The following is a 22,480-nucleotide window of genomic DNA, read 5'->3' as shown; positions in this document are numbered from 1 at the left end:
ACTCTGGATTCAGTTTGTTCTCTGTTATCTGGTTGCTAAATTAATTAATTTAAAGAAATCTGCTGATTCTCACGCCCACTGACATCAGAATAACCTCAACACTAATCGGGTTGTCATGATGTAAATTATTCGCAGAAGCTGAAAGATTTTCAACTCACAAATTTATGTTTTCACATCTGTTTGAATCTACCTGAGATGGCAACACATCTAGTCTCATCTCTTTCCAACTGGAGAGGAAATGTGCACAACATACATACACAAGAACTTTTACGTTCCATTAAAGTTCCCAGGAACTATGTGTGGAAACCTGACTGACTTTGACACCGGAACGGCGAGGATTGTCCTAACATCTGTCTCTGTCAGATCCGTCATGCCCTCATGCAACTGCTGTTTCCTGGAAAACCCTTCCACTGGTTACGTCACATCGCCATCGCTGTGTGTCTGCTGTTCGCCGTCAACCTGCTGGTCATCCTTGTTCCCAACATTCGAGACATTTTTGGAATCACTGGTGAGACATGAGATGAGATGAGATGAGATGAGATGAGATAATTTGAAGGAGTAACATGGCATCTATACACTCAGTGGCTACTTTATTTGGTCCATCTGTTCCACCTGTGTCTACAAATATCTAGTCAACCAATGACATGGCAGCAACTTAATGCATTTAGTCAATCTGAGCATCAGGATGAGAAAGAAAGAAGATTTTAAATATAGGACATGATGGGAAGTATACCGGTTTGTGAAAGATCTTCTGCACAGGACTGACCCCTGAAGGCCATGGCCAAGCAGATAGTAGGGACATATCTTCAGGTGGAGTCCCCTGCATCATTGGGTATTTTTACATATGATACACACTCTGGTGGGGCAGGCCCACCACAAGCTGATCAGGCCTGGGTATGTGTTCTAACTTCTTGGGCTCATCTGGGGTCTTTCCTTCTTATCCATATCCACTGGCTGCTCAGCCATGTCTGATGTTTCTCTGATGGAACAGCACAGATCTTGGCCATGGATCCTCAGCTCCTTCAGTAGATTGAGGGTGGATGTTGCGATGAAGCGTCGGCAGTCCATTTTTTAATGGACTGTTTTTTAAGTGACTTTGAATGTGGCACGTTGCTGGTCTGAGTATTTACTGGGATTTTCACACAACCATCTCTAGTGTTTATAGAGAGTCATAGTGGTTAGCACTGCAGCCTCACAGCAAGAGGTTGTAGGTTCAAGCCCCAGCTGGTGGGACGCTTCCTACCTGTCAGTAAGAACAGGAAACTGAGGCTACAATCCACACAGACTCACCAGAACTGGACAATAGAAGATGGAGAAACGTTGCTGGTCTGATGAGTCTCCAGTTCAGCTCCACATTCACATGGTAGGATCAGAATCTGCTGGAAACATCATGACAACATGGATCCATCCTGCCGTCAGGATCAACGCTTCAGGCTGCTGCTGGTGGAATGGTGGGGGGAGGTTTTCTTATCCTACTTTGGTCCCATTAGTACCATCATGACCTGGTTTAACCTCCACAGCCAACCTGAGTCCTGCTGCTGACCATGTCCATCCCTTTATGAGCACAGTGTAGCATCTTCTGATGGAAACAGCAGGATGATGCACCATGTCACAAAGCTCACATCATCTCCACCATGACGATGAGTTCACTGTCCTCCAACGGCCTCCACAGTCACCAGATCTACATCCAGCAGAGCAGCTTTGGGACGTGGTGGAACAGGAGCTTCTCATGGTGATGAGGTGGAACGGGAGCTTCTCATGGTGATGAGGTGGAACGGGAGATTCTCATGGTGATGAGGTGGAACGGGAGCTTCTCATGGTGATGAGGTGGAACAGGAGATTCTCATGGTGATGAGGTGGAACGGGAGATTCTCATGGTGATGAGGTGGAACGGGAGCTTCTCATGGTGATGAGGTGGAACAGGAGATTCTCATGGTGATGAGGTGGAACGGGAGAATCTTATGGTGATGAGGTGGAACGGGAGAATCTTATGGTGATGAGGTGGAACAGGAGCTTCTCATGGTGATGAGGTGGAACGGGAGATTCTCATGGTGATGAGGTGGAACGGGAGCTTCTCATGGTGATGAGGTGGAACGGGAGATTCTCATGGTGATGAGGCGGAACAGGAGCTTCTCATGGTGATGAGGTGGAACGGGAGCTTCTCATGGTGATGAGGTGGAACGGGAGATTCTCATGGTGATGAGGTGGAACGGGAGCTTCTCATCATGATGAGGTGGAACGGGAGATTCTCATCATGATGAGGTGGAACGGGAGATTCTCATGGTGATGAGGTGGAACGGGAGATTCTCATCATGATGAGGTGAAACGGGAGATTCTCATGGTGATGAGGTGGAACGGGAGATTCTCATCATGATGAGGTGGAACGGGAGATTCTCATGGTGATGAGGTGGAACGGGAGATTCTCATCATGATGAGGTGGAACGGGAGATTCTCATGGTGATGAGGTGGAACGGGAGATTCTCATGGTGATGAGGTGGAACGGGAGATTCTCATGGTGATGAGGTGGAACGGGAGATTCTCATGGTGATGAGGTGGAACGGGAGATTCTCATGGTGATGAGGTGGAACGGGAGATTCTCATGGTGATGAGGTGGAACGGGAGATTCTCATGGTGATGAGGTGGAACGGGAGATTCTCATGGTGATGAGGTGGAACGGGAGATTCTCATGGTGATGAGGTGGAACGGGAGATTCTCATCAGGATACTGTGTGATGCTTCATGCCAATATGGAGCAAAATCAGTGAGCAATGTTTCCAACACCTTGTTGAATTTATTCTGTGAAAAATCACGACAGTTCTGGAGGGAAAAGGGATCTAACATGGTACTAGAATGTGGATCTGATGAAGTGACTGAGTGTGGAGGGAAAAGACTGTGACCTTTGAAAACATTTTTAAAAGAAGTTTCTGTGAGACTCTGATAAACCATAAAGAAAAAATTCAGCTTTTTTAAATGTGTTCAACAATTAAATTCGTTGTGATTGATCTTTTTTCAGGGGCAACCACTGCTCCCACCCTGATCTTCATTCTTCCGGGGCTGTTCTACATCCGCATCGTCCCCTCCAGCGAGCAGCCCATGACCTCCAGACCAAAGATTCAGGTACATTTACCTGACTAACATAACAGAGTTGATGACAGCCAGAAGAAAAATGTTGGAACTGCTGTACTGACACATCTTTGTTGGGTTTCAGGCTGCATCTTTCGCCACTCTGGGTTTCATATTCATGATCATGAGTCTGACGTTCATCGGGCTTGACTGGGTGAGTGGTGAAAAGCGGAGTCTTGGTGGCCATTAATGTACAACCATTCTCCCCAAAAATAAATCAGCTGCACCCCACTGCTGTGCCCTTCTTCCAATCCTCTGGATGGGACGTAAGATTTAATCTATAGCTGGAAAGCTCAGGTATTAGTGGGACTGTTTTCACTAATTATTTGGACAATCTGCTCCTCGGCTGTGATGAGGAGCCAACCTCTGTCCAGAAAGCCAACATTAAGGTCTGGCATCAGGATCTGTCACCGGTGGTGTTGGTTTGTTCTACAGGGAGAGTTGATGAACATGTTGATCATTGATGTCCCTCCGTCGTTAAAAGCTATTTGCTATGACAGAAGTTAAATGTAAATACTAGCAGTAATTTTAATGTGGGTAAATGCCGGAATACAAACCTTTAAAATGATCTAATTTTACTGGTGAGTTCTGTTTGATGGAGAAAATTGGTTTGGTGAGCACTTAAAGATTTTATTGAAATAAATGAGATAATTATTTTTGCTAATGTTTAATGCTTGTTTTTGTTTACCAGAGAGCTGTACAGTCTGAGATAAACTGCTTTCAGATAAATCATGTATTTGTATCTGTATTCTGCTGAGCTGTTGGTGGAAAATGGGAAAAGCCAAAGTTCTGTCATGGTCTGACATTAAGTCTGCGCAACTGTGAACTTCTTTAATTTGATGTAATTTGTTTGTAAATTTTTTTCTGACCAGCAAGTGTTTATTGTTTAATAAAAAAATTACTAAAGGTGGAGATCATCTGAGACATTTGTGTGATGTTTTATTTAAATCCAGAACACCAGGGCAGAACATTTAGAACATTTCCACAGTAAACAAGTCCAACTTAGTATTTATTAAAATCCAATTTATAAGGGTTTATGTTCTAAGGACACCAACAGATGACATAGATTTATCACTTTGATTCATTTAAACTGATTCATGCAGATTTAAGAATGAAATCTCTCAGATATATTTACAGCAGGAGCTTCGACCATGTTTGATGTGGATGTTTATATTGACTCAGACAAGCTGAAGCAGAAATAATGAGTTTGGGCACATTGCTAAGATACTCCCATCATAGCTCTTTTCTTAAATAAATTAATCCTTTGGTTTCTTAAGTTTTTGCAAAAAGTTACATCAACTTTGTCCATAGAAATTATTTGGTTATTATCTTTTCTTGGAAATAATCAACATATTTATTAGGACATCCAAATATATCCCACCTCTAGCCTGTCTGTCTTATGAGACGTCTTCTGCCTTACCTCTTGCCTGTCTGTCTCCAAAGACGTCCCGTCTCCACCTCTTGCCTGTCTGTCTCCAAAAACCTCCTCTGTCTCCACCTCTACCCCGTCTGTCTCCTGAGACGTCCCCTGTCTCCACCTCTACCCTGTCTAATGAGACGTCTTCTGTCTCCACCTCTACCCTGTCTAATGAGACGTCTTCTGTCTCCACCTCTAACCTGTCAGTCTCCTGAGACGTTCCCTGTCTCCACCTCTACCCTGTCTAATGAGACGTCTTCTGTCTCCACCTCTGACCTGTCTGTCTCCTGAGACGTCCCCTGTCTCCCTCTAACCTGTCTGTCTCCTGAGACGTCCCCTGTCTCCACCTCTAACCTGTCTAATGAGACGTCTTCTGTTTCCACCTCTAACCTGTCTGAGACGTCGTCTGTCTCCACCTCTAACCTGTCTAATGAGACGTCCCCTGTCTCCACCTCTACCCTGTCTAATGAGACGTCTTCTGTCTCCACCTCTAACCTGTCTAATGAGACGTCCCCTGTCTCCACCTCTACCCTGTCTAATGAGACGTCTTCTGTCTCCACCTCTAACCTGTCTGTCTCCTGAGACGTCCCCTGTCTCCCTCTAACCTGTCTGTCTCCTGAGACGTCCCCTGTCTCCCTCTAACCTGTCTGTCTCCTGAGATGTCCCGTCTCCACCTCTACCCTGTCTAATGAGACGTCTTCTGTCTCCACCTCTGACCTGTCTGTCTCCTGAGACGTCCCCTGTCTCCCTCTAACCTGTCTGTCTCCTGAGACGTCCCCTGTCTCCACCTCTAACCTGTCTAATGAGACGTCTTCTGTTTCCACCTCTAACCTGTCTGAGACGTCGTCTGTCTCCACCTCTAACCTGTCTAATGAGACGTCCCCTGTCTCCACCTCTACCCTGTCTAATGAGACGTCTTCTGTCTCCACCTCTAACCTGTCTAATGAGACGTCCCCTGTCTCCACCTCTACCCTGTCTAATGAGACGTCTTCTGTCTCCACCTCTAACCTGTCTGTCTCCTGAGACGTCCCCTGTCTCCCTCTAACCTGTCTGTCTCCTGAGATGTCCCGTCTCCACCTCTAACCTGTCTAATGAGACGTCGTCTGTCTCCACCTCTAACCTGTCTGTCTCCTGAGACGTCCCCTGTCTCCCTCTAACCTGTCTGTCTCCTGAGATGTCCCCTGTCTCCACCTCTACCCTGTCTAATGAGACGTCTTCTGTCTCCACCTCTAACCTGTCTGTCTCCTGAGACGTCCCCTGTCTCCCTCTAACCTGTCTGTCTCCTGAGATGTCCCGTCTCCACCTCTACCCTGTCTAATGAGACGTCTTCTGTCTCCACCTCTGACCTGTCTGTCTCCTGAGACGTCCCCTGTCTCCCTCTAACCTGTCTGTCTCCTGAGACGTCCCCTGTCTCCACCTCTAACCTGTCTAATGAGACGTCTTCTGTTTCCACCTCTAACCTGTCTGAGACGTCGTCTGTCTCCACCTCTAACCTGTCTAATGAGACGTCCCCTGTCTCCACCTCTACCCTGTCTAATGAGACGTCTTCTGTCTCCACCTCTAACCTGTCTAATGAGACGTCCCCTGTCTCCACCTCTACCCTGTCTAATGAGACGTCTTCTGTCTCCACCTCTAACCTGTCTAATGAGACGTCCCCTGTCTCCACCTCTACCCTGTCTAATGAGACGTCTTCTGTCTCCACCTCTAACCTGTCTGTCTCCTGAGACGTCCCCTGTCTCCCTCTAACCTGTCTGTCTCCTGAGATGTCCCGTCTCCACCTCTAACCTGTCTAATGAGACGTCGTCTGTCTCCACCTCTAACCTGTCTGTCTCCTGAGACGTCCCCTGTCTCCCTCTAACCTGTCTGTCTCCTGAGATGTCCCCTGTCTCCACCTCTACCCTGTCTAATGAGACGTCTTCTGTCTCCACCTCTAACCTGTCTGTCTCCTGAGACGTCCCCTGTCTCCCTCTAACCTGTCTGTCTCCTGAGATGTCCCGTCTCCACCTCTACCCTGTCTAATGAGACGTCTTCTGTCTCCACCTCTAACCTGTCTGTCTCCTGAGACGTCCCCTGTCTCCCTCTAACCTGTCTGTCTCCTGAGACGTCGTCTGTCTCCACCTCTACCCTGTCTAATGAGACGTCTTCTGTCTCCACCTCTACCCTGTCTAATGAGACGTCGTCTGTCTCCACCTCTAACCTGTCTGTCTCCTGAGATGTCCCGTCTCCACCTCTAACCTGTCTAATGAGACGTCGTCTGTCTCCACCTCTAACCTGTCTAATGAGACGTCTTCTGTTTCCACCTCTAACCTGTCTGTCCCCTGAGACATCTGTCTCCACCTCTAACCTGTCTGTCTCCCGAAGTCAGGTGAAGAAAAACTTGAGGAGCTGAACTGGAACAAGGCTGCATGTCCAGATGGTCCAGTTCCAGGGCTCTGAAAGCTTGCTCAGAACACTTTCTTCAACACCTTTTCGACACCAGCCTGAGTAAGAAAAGAGTTCCTGTACTGTGGAAAACATTTTGCCTTGTTCCAGTACCAACAAAGTACTGGAAACTCCACCCATCTGCCCTCCATGACTATAGACCAGTCGTCCTAATGCAGGGGTGGTCTTCAGGGATCAAGGGCCACAGTACTTTTAGAGGTTTCCTGCAAACTTGACTAAATAATGGATCAATATCAAGTGTAACTTGGCAATAAGATGTTGTGGAGAGAGATTTAATCTAAATCAAGTCAGTTGGAGCCTAAAAAAGTCAGCAGGACCTTGGCAAGATCCATGTTCAAACATCCCACATCAGGAAACTCCTGGAGAAACTTATTGGCTTACCTCAAAACGCAAGTCAACACCTTTTAAGACCCACCACAGGCTGCTTATATAGTTCTTGTGGTTGAAGGCGCCGTCATCTACCAGCTTCAGAGAGCCCGCCCTCATGTGGACCAATCACGCAGCACTTCGACTTCTCACGTGCTTTTAATACAATCCAGCTGCTGTTATGCAAGACGCTCCATAAATTCCACCTGAATTTATGGCTACCGAACAAACAGACCCCAGCTTGTGAGACTGAAAGGTTGTGCGTCTTGTGGAGCTCCACAAGGGAGCGTACTCTCACCATTTCTCTTCACACTGTACACTTCAGACTTCCAACCAAACTCTGGAGTCCGCTCACTCAGAAATATTCTGACTCTGCAGCTGTGGGGAGTCTCAGCGAGGGACAGGAAGCAGAGTACAGAGAACTGGTCAGTCTGCTGCAGAAACCATCACCTCGTCTTGAATACAAACCAAGGTGCTGATCTTCTACTGCACCGTGTCCAACAAAGACTTCTAGCCTTGTAAACTCTGATTCTCTGGGATGTTTTATTAGTGTTAGATGATCATTACTATTTGTAGAAATCATCACATCTTCAAGTATGTAAGGCATCTTTATTTAAACTGGTACCATGTATCTAACAATCCTCTGCTGATGGACCCAGACAACATGTTTAACGGTCTACATTCAAAAGCCATTCACACCTCTCCAGTTCAAATATGATCATGACAGAACTGATGTCTGAAAAAAACATTAATTTATGTATTAACAATTCAAGGTCGAAGATTTAATTATAAACAGCGATATCTTATGAAAACGTTTCATAACAGAGCCCTCTGCTGTCCAGCGCTCTTTTTCACACATCAATCTAACCAGTGCAAGAACTGTCAGAGCCAAGCGGCAGATTCTGTCTTCTCCATCCAGGCTGGGCATCAAAATACCAGATTAGTTTCCACGGTACAAAAATCAGCTCATCTCTAAAGAAAATAGGCCTTCGTGTTTATGAACCACAGTCTCCACAGTGCGAAACAAGATGGAGTGCTGCTTCTGTCCCCTTCACATCTGTTCACAGCCTCCGTTCAGCCTTCTCGGACTTTGGCAGCGAGTGCAGAATTCTCCTGTCGGATCGCCTTGTAGTCGTCCAGAATCCTCTCCAGGTTCGCCACAGTTTTGTTGCTGTTTTCTGTCTCAATCTGCAAACAAACAGACAAAACGGTGACAAACTGCCCTGCAGCTGCCATAAGTACAGATTTCCCAAATGTCTGGCAGCTATTAAGCAACCCAGTTTAGTTACTAGAAGCAGCAACATAACCAGTAAAGTAGCACTACTGAACTTTCATGCAGATCATTCAAGTCAAACTGAACAACAAATCCAGGTAAAGAAAGCTGTCAAAGGCTCCGTTCAGACTGCAGGGCTTGCTGCTCATATCGGATGTTTTTGTGAAATCCAAATTTATTGAAAGTCCGTTCACATTTACAATCAAACGTGACTTGTATGTGATCTCCTGTATGAACCTCATGCGCACCAGAAGCATCCCGCATGCGTAGAAGACACGGCGACGTGCAGTGAGCGTGCGTGTGACGTCTTTGTGTTTGCAGAAGTAAATATGGACGGCAGCAGAGCATTACTGTTTCAAAAGTTTTGTCCAGCCGTAGCCACAACGTTGTGAATGGGTTCGTTTTAAGGAGACGTTTACAGAAGAGGAAAGGAAAAGTTTTGGTTGAGGCCTTTTGTGGAGCTGTGGCAGCTGTAGAGAGAAACGTTTGGGTACGGAGTCGCAGGCAGGATCAGTGGGAGAGTGATGCATTTACTGATAAAGAGTTCATAAACAACAAATGTAGAATAATGACGTTTGTCGCGTGTCGGATTAATGCGACCTGACCGTTCAGACTGAAGCCGCATGGCAAAAGATCAGATACATATCGGGTTTAGGACCACATATCCAAGCAGCCTGGGTCGCATTCCAAACATCAGATCTGTGTTGTTCAGACTGTTAAGAAAAGATCGGTTACATGTCGCATAGGGGCTCAAAGTCCCCTCAAAGCCTGTAGTGTGAACGCAGCCAAAGGATGAAGCAGGAAAAATGCTTTCAAATTAAATCACTATCCATTTAAAAGCAGCTGTAGCTAAAACAAGGTGCTGTACATCTGAGACAGGTCAAATAAAATCACACAAACTCATCAGGAAGTTTAATTATCGGCAATAAACCGGCGTCCCAGTACAAAGAAATTTGACTTGCAGTACAAACCTGAGCAGAGTAGTCGCACACAGACATGCACATACATACAAAACATACAAGCTCAGGCACACCGCATGACCTTACAGCTAATAAAACTATTAAAATAACTTCAAAACAACTTTATTCTGCTCAAGTTGATATAACTAAGCTCAGGTGTGTGTAGAAACAATCAGAATATGGTTCTAGCCTAAAACCAGCTAAATCCTACCTGCTCCTCCAGGTCTCTGATCTCTCTCAGGATTGTGCCAGTATCCTCAATGGTCTGGATCAGCTGATTACAGTTCTACAGAGGAGAACAGATAATAGTTCAATCTTTTGTCCTGGCAGGAGGGGAAATGAAAAAAAAGAGGAAATGATGGCGTACTTCGTGCAGGGCAGCCAGGTACTTGTAGGATTTTCGGACGGATTCATCTTTCTTTGCATCCTGAACAGGAGAGAAAAGAAATAAACCAATAAAAACACACAATCATTCCAAGAGTTCGCAGCTTAAAACTGCTTTTAGTCAAATTCAAATTTTATCCATGAAGATGGATGTGACGGAGGTTATGAAGCAAATACAGCATCATTATCAATTAAAAGAGGAATTACTGGAAATGAAAGGGAAAGCTCTGTGATGCGAGGCGGTAAAGCAGGGCACGACGACACCAAACCCGTCTCAGTTTTCAGACGAGCGTCCTCATCTGAACACAGCAGCGGGAAGAAAATCCCTGAAATAAATCCGCTATCCACTATTTTTTAAGTTAATTCCAAACATTTTATTTATTTAATAACATTTATCAGTTTGAGGATTTATTTGCTAATTTCTGAAATGTTATATTTTACCCTCCTGCTGCTGTCAATCACCATCTTTTCCCATCAATCAATCAATCAATCAGATTACATTAAAAACAGGAACAGCATCACAGTGAAATTTCACATCTGGTTTTTTCTTATTTTTCTGTATTTGCTGATCTAATAAGTACACTTACCTTGTGAAGAATTACTCTAATTTATCACAGTATTGATTTGCTTCCAGGTATCATTCTAATTATTTTTAACAGTAATTATTTATCTGGTTTCCATCTGTGTATCTGAAACTTATAAAATGGTTTTCAGTTACATGATGACTGGTCGAGTTTCAGTTTCAGAAAGCCAGTTTGTCGTAACACAAGACAGTTGTGTTGTAATAAACCTGTCACTGTGAAGCCTCGTGTCTGTAGAGAGGTAGGCTGCACAGAGCGACACACGGCTGAACGTCTGTCCGTCCAGCCGGCGTACTGCTAAAGTCCTGAAGCTCACTTCAAATCAAATTTCATTTCTGAAGCGCTTTTCATGCACACAGCAACACAGAGTTTATCACTGCAGTTTAAAAACACACACCTCATTGTTTTCTTGTGCACACACACACACACACACACACACGTCATGTGCATCCCCCCCCAGCCACCGTTACCCCCCTGTTCCATAAACGTCCACCATTCTTTACTGAATGTAAGTATAAAAGTATGAATAGAACTTGATGCTGCTGTGAGGAAGAAACATGTCGGGGTGCGTTCACACTACTTTGATATTTTGTTCAAGTTTTTTATCTTGTTTTTTCTTAGTTAGGCGCGTTTGCATAACTGCACTTGTGACTTTCCTGGAGAGCAAATCGAGACGGTGAAGAGCTGAGTTTCCACAACCCCACTGTACGTCACGAAAACGACAGAAAAAACCGACGTCCAGCAGCACAAACATCACCACAGGAGCTCTGGTACCTTAAAGACCAGCTCATCGGTCACAGCAAAGGTCCGGTCCAGTTTTCCCGTCAGACTGTTGATCTCCTTCTGCAGGTCCTTCGTGTCTGACAAAATCTGCAGGAAGAGTGAAAAACTGTGAATAAGGGACATTAAACCGGAGCATTAGTGGACTCATCATGCTCATCAGACCCTGAACGTCTCCTTGTTTTCTGGGTTTAATACGTGGACTGTATATAAAAGATGGACGGAGCCTCCGTGACGTCACCCGTAGGTTGAATTGAAGCTCGGTGGGCGGTTCCTACCATCACCATCTTGACAGGGGCATGGGCGTCGTATCGCCCGGAAAATACAAATATGGGCAAAGAGGTGGAGCTGAGAGGGGGGCTGTGAGCGTCATGGTGGATGATTGACATCGACCGAACTCGAGCTTTCTGTAGCTAAGAGCTAACTGAGCTAACCTGGAGATAACAGGAGCTAACCGGCTAACGGAGGTAAGCGGGCTAAAGCTAAGTCACGTTGTTAACCGGCTAAAAACCGCGGTTGTTCTACGTTCTTACTTGAAGCGTGAGGTCCGGTACCTGTCATTCAAAAGGACACGCCCCTAAATATGCCGAACTTTGAGATTAAATTACTTTTAAACGGGCGAGTTGGAAAAAAATCCACTCCCCCCACAGTTGTCATGAAGGTAAACCTGACCTATTAAACCTAAAATGGATTTTTGTACCAGGCTGTAAACATGTTTATTCCTGCTGTAAACATGTTTATTCCTGCTGTAAACATGTTTATTTCTGCTGTGAAGTTGGCCTTTTTAACATGGGAGTCTATGGGGATTTGCTCTGTTTTGCAGCCCCTAGTGGATGATGGTGGAACTGCAGTTTTATGCACTTCCGCATCGGCTTCACTTTTAACCACCAGAGGTTGCTGCTTGGTTTGATACCTTTGTAATTTCCTCCTTCTGTTTCTTGATGTTGCTGACGATTTCCAGAATCCTCTGCGTGTACGCCGAGCGGGACGCATCCTGAGGGAGGCTCTCCAGCTCTATGACCTGCAGTTAGACAACAGGGACTGACACACAACTCCACGAGGGTGCAATGAGCCCCTGAATCCCAGAGATCTTCTCCGTTACCAGCTGCTTGTACGTTTCCTCCTTCTTCTTCGCCTCCTCTGTGGCCACGCGGATTTTCTCATGCAGAGTCTTGATCTCAGACAGTTTTCTGGACGACTCCAGCTGTGGCAGAAAAGGTGTAAAGTAACACTGAGGTGGTGTGTGTGTGTGTGTGACACATAATCCTGTTGCAACACCTACATCTTGGCTGCTGCAGATTTCTTTGAGCCTGCGGTGCTCATCGATGAGCGGCGCGCGATGCTTCTCCCACTGCGATGCCAGGTTCACCACCCGCTTTGCACCAGCCTCCACCAGAGACTGGGGGGAAGAGAAGGGGGGGGTTGTAAAGCCGAGACCCCCGCTGAGCTGAAGGCATGCTGCTAGACGTCCATCAGTCCTCTTACCTGAAGCTTCAGCAGGTTGTTGTCTGCATCTGGCAGCAGGTCAATGGTTTTCTTCTTCACCTGCATCTTCTCCTCTTCCTCCGTGTTTCCCAGCTCCGTCTGCTTCAGCTCATCCAACACCTGCAGGAAAACCAGCAGGAAGCAACGGTTTGTGTTGCGTTTGCAAAGCTCCACCTCATGCTACTGTCTCTTCACGGAGACGTCTGACTGCAGCGAGAGAAAAGCTCACAGAAAAGATCTGCAAGTAAAGATCCAGGGAAAGCAGATACGTCATCCATCCTCACACTGAGAAATACGTTAAGTAATAATTATTCACATCTACGATTGTTATTCATTTTCATTATTACAATATTTCAATTTTAAGTTTTAACAATTGAAATAAAAATAAATAATAATCATAGAGAGCAGAGCAAAATAATACATAAATAAATTTACAAAGGAAAAAAGGTTACACAAAGACTATATTTACATGTAGCTCAGAGGAAGATTTGGGACTGAAAAGCCGTGATGAGGAGGCGAAGCTAGACTTATAGAAATACGATAGAAACGTATTTCACCTCGAGATAAATATGTCTGAGTAGAAACGTCTGTAGTTAGTTTGTAGTTATTTTCTCTGTTTGGTAATTGTATATCTCCATGAAAATACATAGGCTCTGTGGATCCTTACCATGTTGCATTATGAGATAGAGGATTTGGGTGGAGGGTTCGGCATGAGGCGAGGCCCCGATGGATGCTGCTTGGGGCTTTAATTAGGGTCCGAGCCATACGAAGTATGGCAGGGCCCTATTGTTATTGTAATGTCTACTATTACTGTCAGCACAGCTCGGCCATTTAACCCCCGTGAAAAGTTGCAAAACTTTGCACTGACCTCAAGCTTGGCGAAAATAGCGTTATTCTATGGTCCGCATGAACGCCATTGCAAAAATGGCTCGATGGCGCCCCCTAGAGCCGCCAAAAATGGCCAATAGAATGGGGTCAAAAAGTTTACTTTGACGTAGGACAACGAAATTCAGCACACGTCTACCACCTTAAAGTGATCAAAAAAGTCAATCGTAGACCTGTTGCCATGGATACCGGGTGTCCGCCATGTTGGCGTTTATGACCCTTTTTTCTTTTTTTTTACACCGTTTTTTTTCAATTTGGGCGCATCGTATTTGAATGAACTAGTCTGAGGGGATTTATGCCATTGACTCCAAATGAGGCAGGAAGCTTTGTGACAAGATGGGGACCAAAAGTTATTCAAATCTTTCCAATAGAAGAAAGCATGTTACCGTGGCAACCCATGGAAAAAGCCTTCTCGCCATGAAACATGGTTTACTCATATCTTCGCAGAAATAAATCCGATCTACACCAAAATTAAAAGCATTCATATTTGGTAGGTCCTTAACACATTGAAACAATGTAACTAACCTACAATGTAAACAAACAATGTAACCTAACTGTAGTGGGTTATGCATGTAGTTACCTCCGCCAAGGAGGTCGTGTTTTACCGCGTTTATCTGTTTGTGTTCAAGATAAGTCAAAAAGTTCTGGACAGATTGTCATAAATTTTTCAGGACTTGTTGGAAATGTGAAAAGAAAGAACTGATTTCCTTTTGGTGATGATCCGAACCACCGTTAGGATCCAGGAACTTTTTAAAGGCCTTCGAGGAGGTTTGCTTTTTCTAGTTTGTTCTGTTTTTAAAGGAGCTCAGCTAGTCGTCACTAAATGGAGCAAAACCAACAGGACAAGGAAGGAAGGCAGAGAAGAAGAGGGAGGGGAAGAAGACAACGCAGAAACCACCAAATATAAAAAAAAATCAGCTGAAGAAGAAGAGAGAAGGACTGTAGACATGGCGGGACCATTAGAAGAGACGCTGTGTGAGTCTTTCCACAGCAAACGCAGAAGGGAACTCAGCACTGCCCACTAGTGGATGAACCGACTTTACAGCCATGGCAACGAGAGATGCATGGAAGCATGACGGTGACGTATGGCAGTGTTTGTCCCCACTTACGTACCAAAGGGAGCATAAGCTACGCTGACGACATTCCCATCTTTAAAACCGTGTTTCCCACTCATTTTAATGGCAAACTAATATCTGCTATTTACAAGAGACGCATCGATCCACCTTTTGGGAGTTCTGATCCGATACTGACATCTCAAACGTGAATATCTGCCGATACCAGATCTGTTTATGTGAACATTATTGTGACTATGGTTATTACTGCTGTTATAACTGTAAGATTTCATTATGTTGTAATAAATGACCCATCCTTTCTTAAGTTTCCTCACCAACACAAATTTAATAACATTACAGATCTAATAAATGCAACAGGTTTTATTCTGATTTGGAACATTTTACCTAAATACAACTATAAATGTGTGATTTGGAAACAAGCATCTGGCTTTTAGTGGAACAAAAACTGTCACATTTTAACATTTAAGGCATTTACTTCTTTTAAAACACGTCTGAAGCATAAAACACATCTGTGCTGGCTGGACTGGTGTGGTATCGGTACACAGTATTAATACCAAGTACAAGTACACATGCATAGTATTGCATCCCTACTATTCACATTCCCTGCATGGTGGCGTAGTGGTCAGCACTGTGGCCTCACAGCAAGAAGATCATTGGTTCGATCCTCTTCTGGGGGCCTTTCTGTGTGGAGTTTGCATGTTCTCCTGTGTGTGTCTGTGGGTTCTATTCCTAAATTCCTGTTAGGTTAACCCAGGTGCCCAAGTCCGGTCCTGGAGATCTATGTCATCCATGTAATCTAAATTGTCCCTAAGACCGAGTGCGTCATGGTTGTTTGTTTCTTTTTGTGATGGACTGGCGAGCTGTCCAGGGTGGACTCCGACTCCCCCGCACCCTTAATCTCCTGAGCGATCGTTGCCGTGAAGCGTCCTGCGGCTGAGAAACTGCTCTTCAATCGTTTTAATATTCGCCCCAGAGCGTCGCTGCACTGAGTTACACGCCAGAAACTGGATCTACAGTGGTTTACCTTCCGTTTTCAACACCGTGGCTTTTTCATCCAAGAAATGCAAGAGGACATTACTGGAGAAAAGAAGGAGAGAAACAGACAGGTAGAGACAAGACCCGATTCAGCATTCAGGTCTGACTTTTACTGTCTGGAGAGATCTCAGAGAGGATACGGGATGAAGATGTTCCAGCAGTTTGCTCAGGAAAACACCATGACGCAACGCCGTGGATGACAGATGGATGCATTTAGTATTAGCATCACCATAAATATATGAACGCAACACATCAGGAACTCTGCAGCTGCTGAAAAGGACAAACCAAGCTGAGGCGTACAGAGCGGGTCGCCATGCCGACGGAGAGCCGCCACATCACCGTCAGACGAGGACTCAACGTTACCTGTGCATTCGTGACCCGCATGTGCTCCATGTCTGCTGTCAGATGGTCGACGTCGTCGCAGAGCTGCTGGAGCTGCTGCTGGAGGGAGGCGAGCTCCTCCTGCTGACGGAGCTGGACGTCCCCGTCCGACTGGCGCCTGGGCAGGACGGCGCTTGTCACGGCCGCCGCCTCCTGCTCACAAACGCGCAGAGTTAAGGCTTTACGTGAAACCTTTGCAACAGAGCCGTTCTGCTCCAGCAGAGAGCCTCACCTGTGTGAAGGTGAACTTCTGAGTGTGAGTGAAATGCGTGCCCTTGGTCAGGACGTGGTCGGAGGGGGCGGAGCCTCTGAAGTTCTGCAGGAGCTCTGACAGATCGGAGGTGGAGCGGGAAACACCGAAGGCACTTTCAGGAGAGGGCACGGCGGCAAAACGCAGCTGCTCCTCGATGCGTTTTCGCAGTCGGGTCAGCTTCCGTGAGCGGTACTCCTGTTCAACAACAGCAGAAGGTCAGCGGGAGGATACACCGTCCGCTTCTCTGGACGCATCGGTTCCACGTTTAGTTCCCTCTGCACGTTCCAGCCTCTGATGAGCAGCGCTTTAAGTGGAACAAAGTAAGTGGAGGTACTCCCTTCATATCAGTTTGTCATGCAGATATGGGACAAAAACACGGCTGATACTTACATGTAGATCTATAAATTGATCTAGAGATTAATAGTTTTATTGCACAGAAATGACAAAAACAGCAAGTTCTAAATTAAATCCACATTTGCCAAATTCAAAGTGCCATGGAGACACTTTTATGAACTTCAAGCCTCATTGCTGGACATTAAAAATAACACTGAAAAGTAAATACATGAACTTAAACAAATGGAGATGGGAGTGAGATGTGGCCTGACCGTGGCGAATGAGACGGTTTACCTGCGGCGTGAGGCGAGACAGCAGCCCCTGACTCTTCCATTCGTTGTCCCACTCCTGAGTGGCGCTCAGCTCGGCCGCATGGTGCTCCAACACCGACGCCACCATAGTGGCAGGACTGGGAAACTGCGCGGTTACGGGAGGAAGAATGTCTCTGTGGTAGTCCTTCACCGCTGAAAACACACATTTCATTCAGAACTTCAGTGTGAAATCTGCAGAGAAATGCTGCGGTTGTTTCTCCCAGCGCCGTGGAAACGGAAACCCACGCAGCAGGAGACCTACCTTTCAGATGCTTCTTGCCAGAAGCTTTGGTGCAGTATGGTAGGCTGAAGGGCTGCACACAGAAGCTGTGCAACGCTGCTTGACTCTAAACAGATAAAAAAAAAAGAAGTTTCAGTTCAGAAGAGCTTGAAAGAAGCTCTGATCCTCGTTTGCGATGCAGAACTTTGGAGCTGTGGCGAAGAATTCCCGTTTGTTTCCTCACTAGAATCATTTAGTATCAGAGATCAGTTACACTGAACTGAGTCAGAAAAAAGTGAAGAATAGCGATTCTTCATTTGAGAATATCAATCTGGCTGCATGTGCCTGACCCGTCTGTCTCCCCGCATGTTTCCGTTTATTTCTCACCCCAGACTGAAGCGTTTACCTGAGTTTCACAGTGCAGTGGTAGACGGCAGTTTGGAGGCACCCAGGACACAGCCAGCTGCGCTTTGATGGCAGCGGCGATGGCTCTCTGGAGAACCGCCGATTTACCTGCATGAGGACAAAACATCCGCTCTGTGTGACTAAATACAGAAACGGCTGCAGAAAGAAGTCAGACAGCAGAGATGTGGCACAGATGAGCCGAGCCGGGAATCAGACGTAGGCGCAGCAAACCACCAGTTAACCATTTCACACCATTATAACTGCTGGTAACAGACCACAGATGAAGCTGTCAGAGGAGGATGAGCTGAAAAAAGATCAGGTGCTGCAACGACATGGTTGTCGGGTTCAGCAGCAGTCGGAGGTGAGGTCCTACAACTTGTCTCCGCTACTGTATCCTGATGCTGAGCATTTTTAATAATCCCTGCAGGCAACATGTAGTTTTGTTCCTGTGCATCATTTCCCTGCACGTCCATTAATACCAGTTTGTTTCACTTCACTCTTTGGCAAACGGTTCTGTTTGTCTGCTCTGGGTGACTGTAGAAAAACGCAGAGAGAACATGTTCTGCCTGTAAGGTAAACAGAAACTCTACAGTTTTACTGTAAATGATGTCAAATTTCAGCCAATAGTTTCCCTTTAAAGCTGCATGTTGAAGCTTTAAAGCTGTCTGAGACACGGATGCTGGCGCTCAGGGAGAGAAGGTGCAAAGCATCCGTTGTTGCTTGTCTTCTGTTCAGATTCTTGTGACTCAACGTGACCAAAGTCTGAAAACCGAAGCGCGACAGCCAGACACAGGACGTGTAACGTAACACAGACAGTTTCTTCTTTTCTTTTAGGAGAGGCCGTAGGAAATGGTTTCTCTCTGTACCTGATGGCTGGTCCGAGGTCTCGGCGCTCTCTCGGGGGAGCTTCTCCACCAGGAACATGAGCAGCGAGCGGATCTCTGGCTCGTTGCTGTACAGAAAAGTCTGGTAGCCAATCTCTCCTTTATAACCAATGTCCTGAAAACACATTGACATGTTAAGAATAACATTGGTGGACTTCTGACCTGTCACAAGCAAATGACTCAACACCAGTGAAGCCTGCTGAGAAGTCCAAGTGGAACTCTGGAAATGTAAAATAACTTTAATTCTGTACTTTTAAACGGTGAAGAAAGAACCAACATCTGTGTCTTCATGTTATCCTTCCTTTAGTCTGGTAAACATGTCAGCTGACTGCAACAGATCATCCACATGCAAAACATTGTTCACGAGAACCTTTCCCATGCAAACGCTAATCTATAGGAAAAAAAACATATTTACACTCATGCCATTCAAATCTGATCATTTTTAGTTGATTCCAGATGTAGTGAGCAGAATAATCAAGTTTAGCTTTTCTTAAATCAGTACGAACTTCAGGGGTGATGAATGAACAATGCTTTCTGACAACGTGTAAGTCAGTAGCAGAGCTGGAGTCTGAGTCACCCTCCACATAAAGCAGTCTCTAAACAACTTCAGCTTCCGTTTGTTTACCAGCTGCTGTACGGGAGGGAAGGTAATCCAGCAGTAATCATGTGACCTGCAGCGGCACATCTGAGGAAGCAGAGATTCAATGTATTTTCCTGAGTTGCTGCTTTGTTCTCACAATAAGCGCAAAGTCTGTTCACTAACTGTCCAGCATACTAACGTTTACATGAAGCAGCTGCGAATGATGCGATTACACAACAAAGCAGCTGTTTTTGTGCCAGAACTTCACCAGATTTTGCAGGCAGGATTAAAGCCGAGACGTTTTTCTCTGAGCAATGAGAAGTGTAAACACAGAATTCTCACAGGCTTGACATCCAAACTGGGACTGTTTTGTTTGTTTTGTGGAGACAAATATGCAGCTGGTCCTTGGACAGAACTCTTCAAAAATCCCTATGTGTGTGAAGAAAATTCCTGTGGTTAAAGCTGTGCTATTCAAGCTGAGTCATGAGAGGTGGAAGCTTCAGTTTCTTTAGTGAAATTCCCAAAAATCTCTCCTTCTGCATCTGACAGAACACCTGAGCGGGAGAGATCACACTTCCAACATGTTTACTGAAACTGCAGTTAAAGACAGTCTGCAAGTTAAAGAGAAAATGACTCCATTGATGCTCAAAGCATGTAAGTATCATACCTGACAGGCCTGTGCCAGGCTCATGCCCACCCTGAAGCGAGCAGACATGCCGGGAGGAAGGGAGGTGGGCAGCCCGCCGCCCAGGCCCGGATCGATCACCCGGATGCATCTCACCACCGCCTCCACTATCAGCTCACTGGTGAACTGTTTGACGCTGTCGACCTCCTCGCTGACCTCCCTGTGACACAAGGGACCATTATAGTCTGGTCTTATCCTCAGACATCCTCCTTCTGATCATAAGACCCCTGCTGACGGTGCTTTGTCTCATGACTGACAGCCAAGCTGCCAGTTAACACCGCAGCTCTGTCACTTAGGCTTAATTTACCACCATGCACAACTTTAAATGAATAAACTGTTGAGGTTTCCTTCCTGTTAAAAGGGAGTTTTTTCCTTCCCACTGTCGCCAGTGTGCTTGCTCAGGATGGGAGACTCAATCTGCTGGTTTCCTTATATATACTGTTATGAATGGGCTTTCATTACGTTGTTTTTTGTTTGTCTTCCTGTCTGTAAAGCGTCTTGAGATGGCATTGCCGTGATCTGACGCTATATAAATAAAGTTGAATTAAATTGAATTGATACTTACGTGCCGACTTGTCTGAGGGCGTGAATCAGAATCTTGTCAACTTCCTCCATCGCTAAAGTTTCTGTGCAGAATTTTTTAGCTAACTAACAAGATTATATTTCAGCTCAGATCGATCAAACTTGTTAAGTTTAGCTGATATTTCTGTAAGTTTCAGACAGACAAAGGCAGGCTAAATAAGTAGCTTCCATCTTCTGTTAGCCAGAAACTAGCATCTAATTAGCAACCCCTGAACTCAACACTTTCATGATTAAACATATTTTACCTTTACGGTATTGCGAAAACAATTATTTTATATAGTTACATCATCTCCTGCATCTTCTGCCAACTGAATGTAAACGATATTAACTGCAGAAAAACCTCATAAATATGACTTTTTCCTCCCCCTTTTTCCTCAGACTGACAGTAACAGGCGAATAGCGCGGCGGCGTTTCTGGGAAATTGAGTTTTCTTTGATTTATCGTGTTGAAAATTGAACCGGAAATATGCTGCTTAGAAATACATTTCCCATCATGCACCAAGACTGACAGTCTCGTGACCTGATAGTGCGTTCGCGGTAACTGGGAACTTAAAACTTTCCAACTCCTCGAAAGAACAAATATAGAGAAAATGTCACAGGAATTAAGACTCTGTAGTCTGTCATTTTGCCCCCGAAATTTTAACCCGTATTTTGTGAGGTTTTTTTTCCCATTAAATTGTATCATCGTGGAACTGTTTTTAAGTTGGACATGCACTCCTGGTGCATTCAAAGAACTTGAACGTGATACGAAATAGCAACAAGAATTATCACGAGGTACAATAAAGATAAATGAATGGTGATTTAGCACAACATAAACCAATCAAAGCACATCAAAAAGCAAAACAAAACTAAAAACATTGACTTGTAAAAAAAAGGATTAATTTAGCTTTGTGGTTCTTGTCAACCAGACACGTGATTTAAAGTATCTGGTGAAACTATTTATGAATCAGTGAATGATGAATGAAGTCGAGGCCGGCTTTAGGCAGGAGCAGGAGGGCATTGCCCCCTCAAACAAATACTTTGCTCCCTCAAATCGAATCCACCAAAACTGCACAAACTACCTAAACTCTCTCCCTCTGCACAGAGCTGCGTGCCGGTTGTACATCATTGCATTGTCTGACACCCTCCTTCTCCCCCAGTGAACAACCAATCAGCATTTAGTATGCAAATGAGTTGACAAGCAGCCTGATTGGTGGGTGTCAGGTTTCTCCCCTCGCTGGGGCGCTGCAGCGGGAAAATTATAAAGAAGTGAAGCTCCGTTAAATACCTCGTAGCGATTTACATCGTGAGATAGGCTACTTAATAACTAATTAACAATAAATACAGTGGTATATACCATCTATATGTTGTGTCAACGGGTTATGATGCTTTTTAAGGCTGTAAGCCTGTCAGTGGGAGCATTGCTCCATCACACATGAACACTGGATGCGTGGTGTGCCTGCATGGGAGTCGTCTGGCCTGGGTATTCCCGGCCCGAGCCCCGAACATTTCTCATCAAGCCCCAAAGGATTTTTCAGCCCAAAAGAAATAAGTTTACATTAACTCAGCCGCCTTATGACATTAAAGAAGATGGTAGTTTTTTAATTTCCTGACTTCAGTGAATGCAACACAGGTACAACAATGTGACCAATCAGAGAAGAAGTTTACAGAAGCGGGGACACCTCTGTGTTTTATTGGCTGACAGCCCGGAGTTTTAGTCCTAATCTGAACTCCGCTTTTATTTTGAAATAGAGCGGACATCTTCAGCGGTTCAAATACACATCAGGTGATTTATTTTAAAGAGGAGAAGCAACTCTTGGCTTCCAGTGGACAGCCAGTGGGTCTCTGGGTCAACATATGAAGTAGGTAAACAAACTACTCATTTTAATTAGTATGTCTTCAAAGTGACATGAACATGAAGCAGAACATTCATGACAGTACTTAATACTTCCAAGGTTAAGCTAGTTATGCTAAATCATTAGCCTGGTATTTGTCTGTTCCATACATTTGCATTAAATCCAATGGGGAAATGTGGGTGAGACTGAATTTCCCAAAACCACCAAGGA

At 45.2% G+C, this 22,480-nt stretch overlaps 2 protein-coding genes across 3 annotated transcripts in view; one reads left to right on the top strand and one right to left on the bottom strand.

Moving 5' to 3' along the window:
• The window catches only part of LOC306755185 (sodium-coupled neutral amino acid transporter 3-like), a 28,277-nt gene extending 24,288 nt beyond the window's left edge, over positions 1 to 3,989 (top strand). The window contains exons 14-16 of one of the 2 annotated variants that reach the window (XM_079239478.1): positions 364 to 508; positions 3,013 to 3,116; positions 3,208 to 3,989. In XM_079239478.1, the coding sequence (XP_079095604.1) occupies positions 364 to 508; positions 3,013 to 3,116; positions 3,208 to 3,312 (354 nt within the window). In that variant the 3' untranslated portion in view covers positions 3,313 to 3,989. The remainder of the gene's footprint in view (positions 1 to 363; positions 509 to 3,012; positions 3,117 to 3,207) is intronic. The other variant, XR_013771288.1, reaches the window with a different exon arrangement.
• A 3,953-nt stretch (positions 3,990 to 7,942) lies between these two features.
• Positions 7,943 to 20,808, bottom strand: ccdc22 (CCC complex scaffolding subunit CCDC22). The gene is made up of 16 exons (XM_079239520.1): positions 20,420 to 20,808; positions 19,837 to 20,014; positions 18,572 to 18,704; positions 17,707 to 17,813; positions 17,343 to 17,427; positions 17,064 to 17,233; positions 16,416 to 16,631; positions 16,166 to 16,336; positions 12,810 to 12,929; positions 12,607 to 12,723; positions 12,427 to 12,528; positions 12,238 to 12,345; positions 11,319 to 11,414; positions 9,947 to 10,006; positions 9,791 to 9,865; positions 7,943 to 8,535 (listed from the first exon to the last, which is right to left on the bottom strand). The coding sequence occupies exons 1-16, from the start codon at positions 20,467 to 20,469 to the stop codon at positions 8,422 to 8,424; spliced, it is 1,902 nt and encodes a 633-aa protein (XP_079095646.1). The 5' UTR covers positions 20,470 to 20,808; the 3' UTR covers positions 7,943 to 8,421.
• Positions 20,809 to 22,480: the final 1,672 nt, after the last annotated feature.

This window comes from Telmatherina bonti, assembly GCF_933228915.1.
Source record: "Telmatherina bonti genome assembly, chromosome: 4".
NCBI classification, from domain to species: domain Eukaryota; kingdom Metazoa; phylum Chordata; class Actinopteri; order Atheriniformes; family Telmatherinidae; genus Telmatherina; species Telmatherina bonti.
The sequence above is the reverse complement of the archived record's forward strand: the minus strand, read 5'-3'. Positions and strand labels throughout refer to the sequence as shown.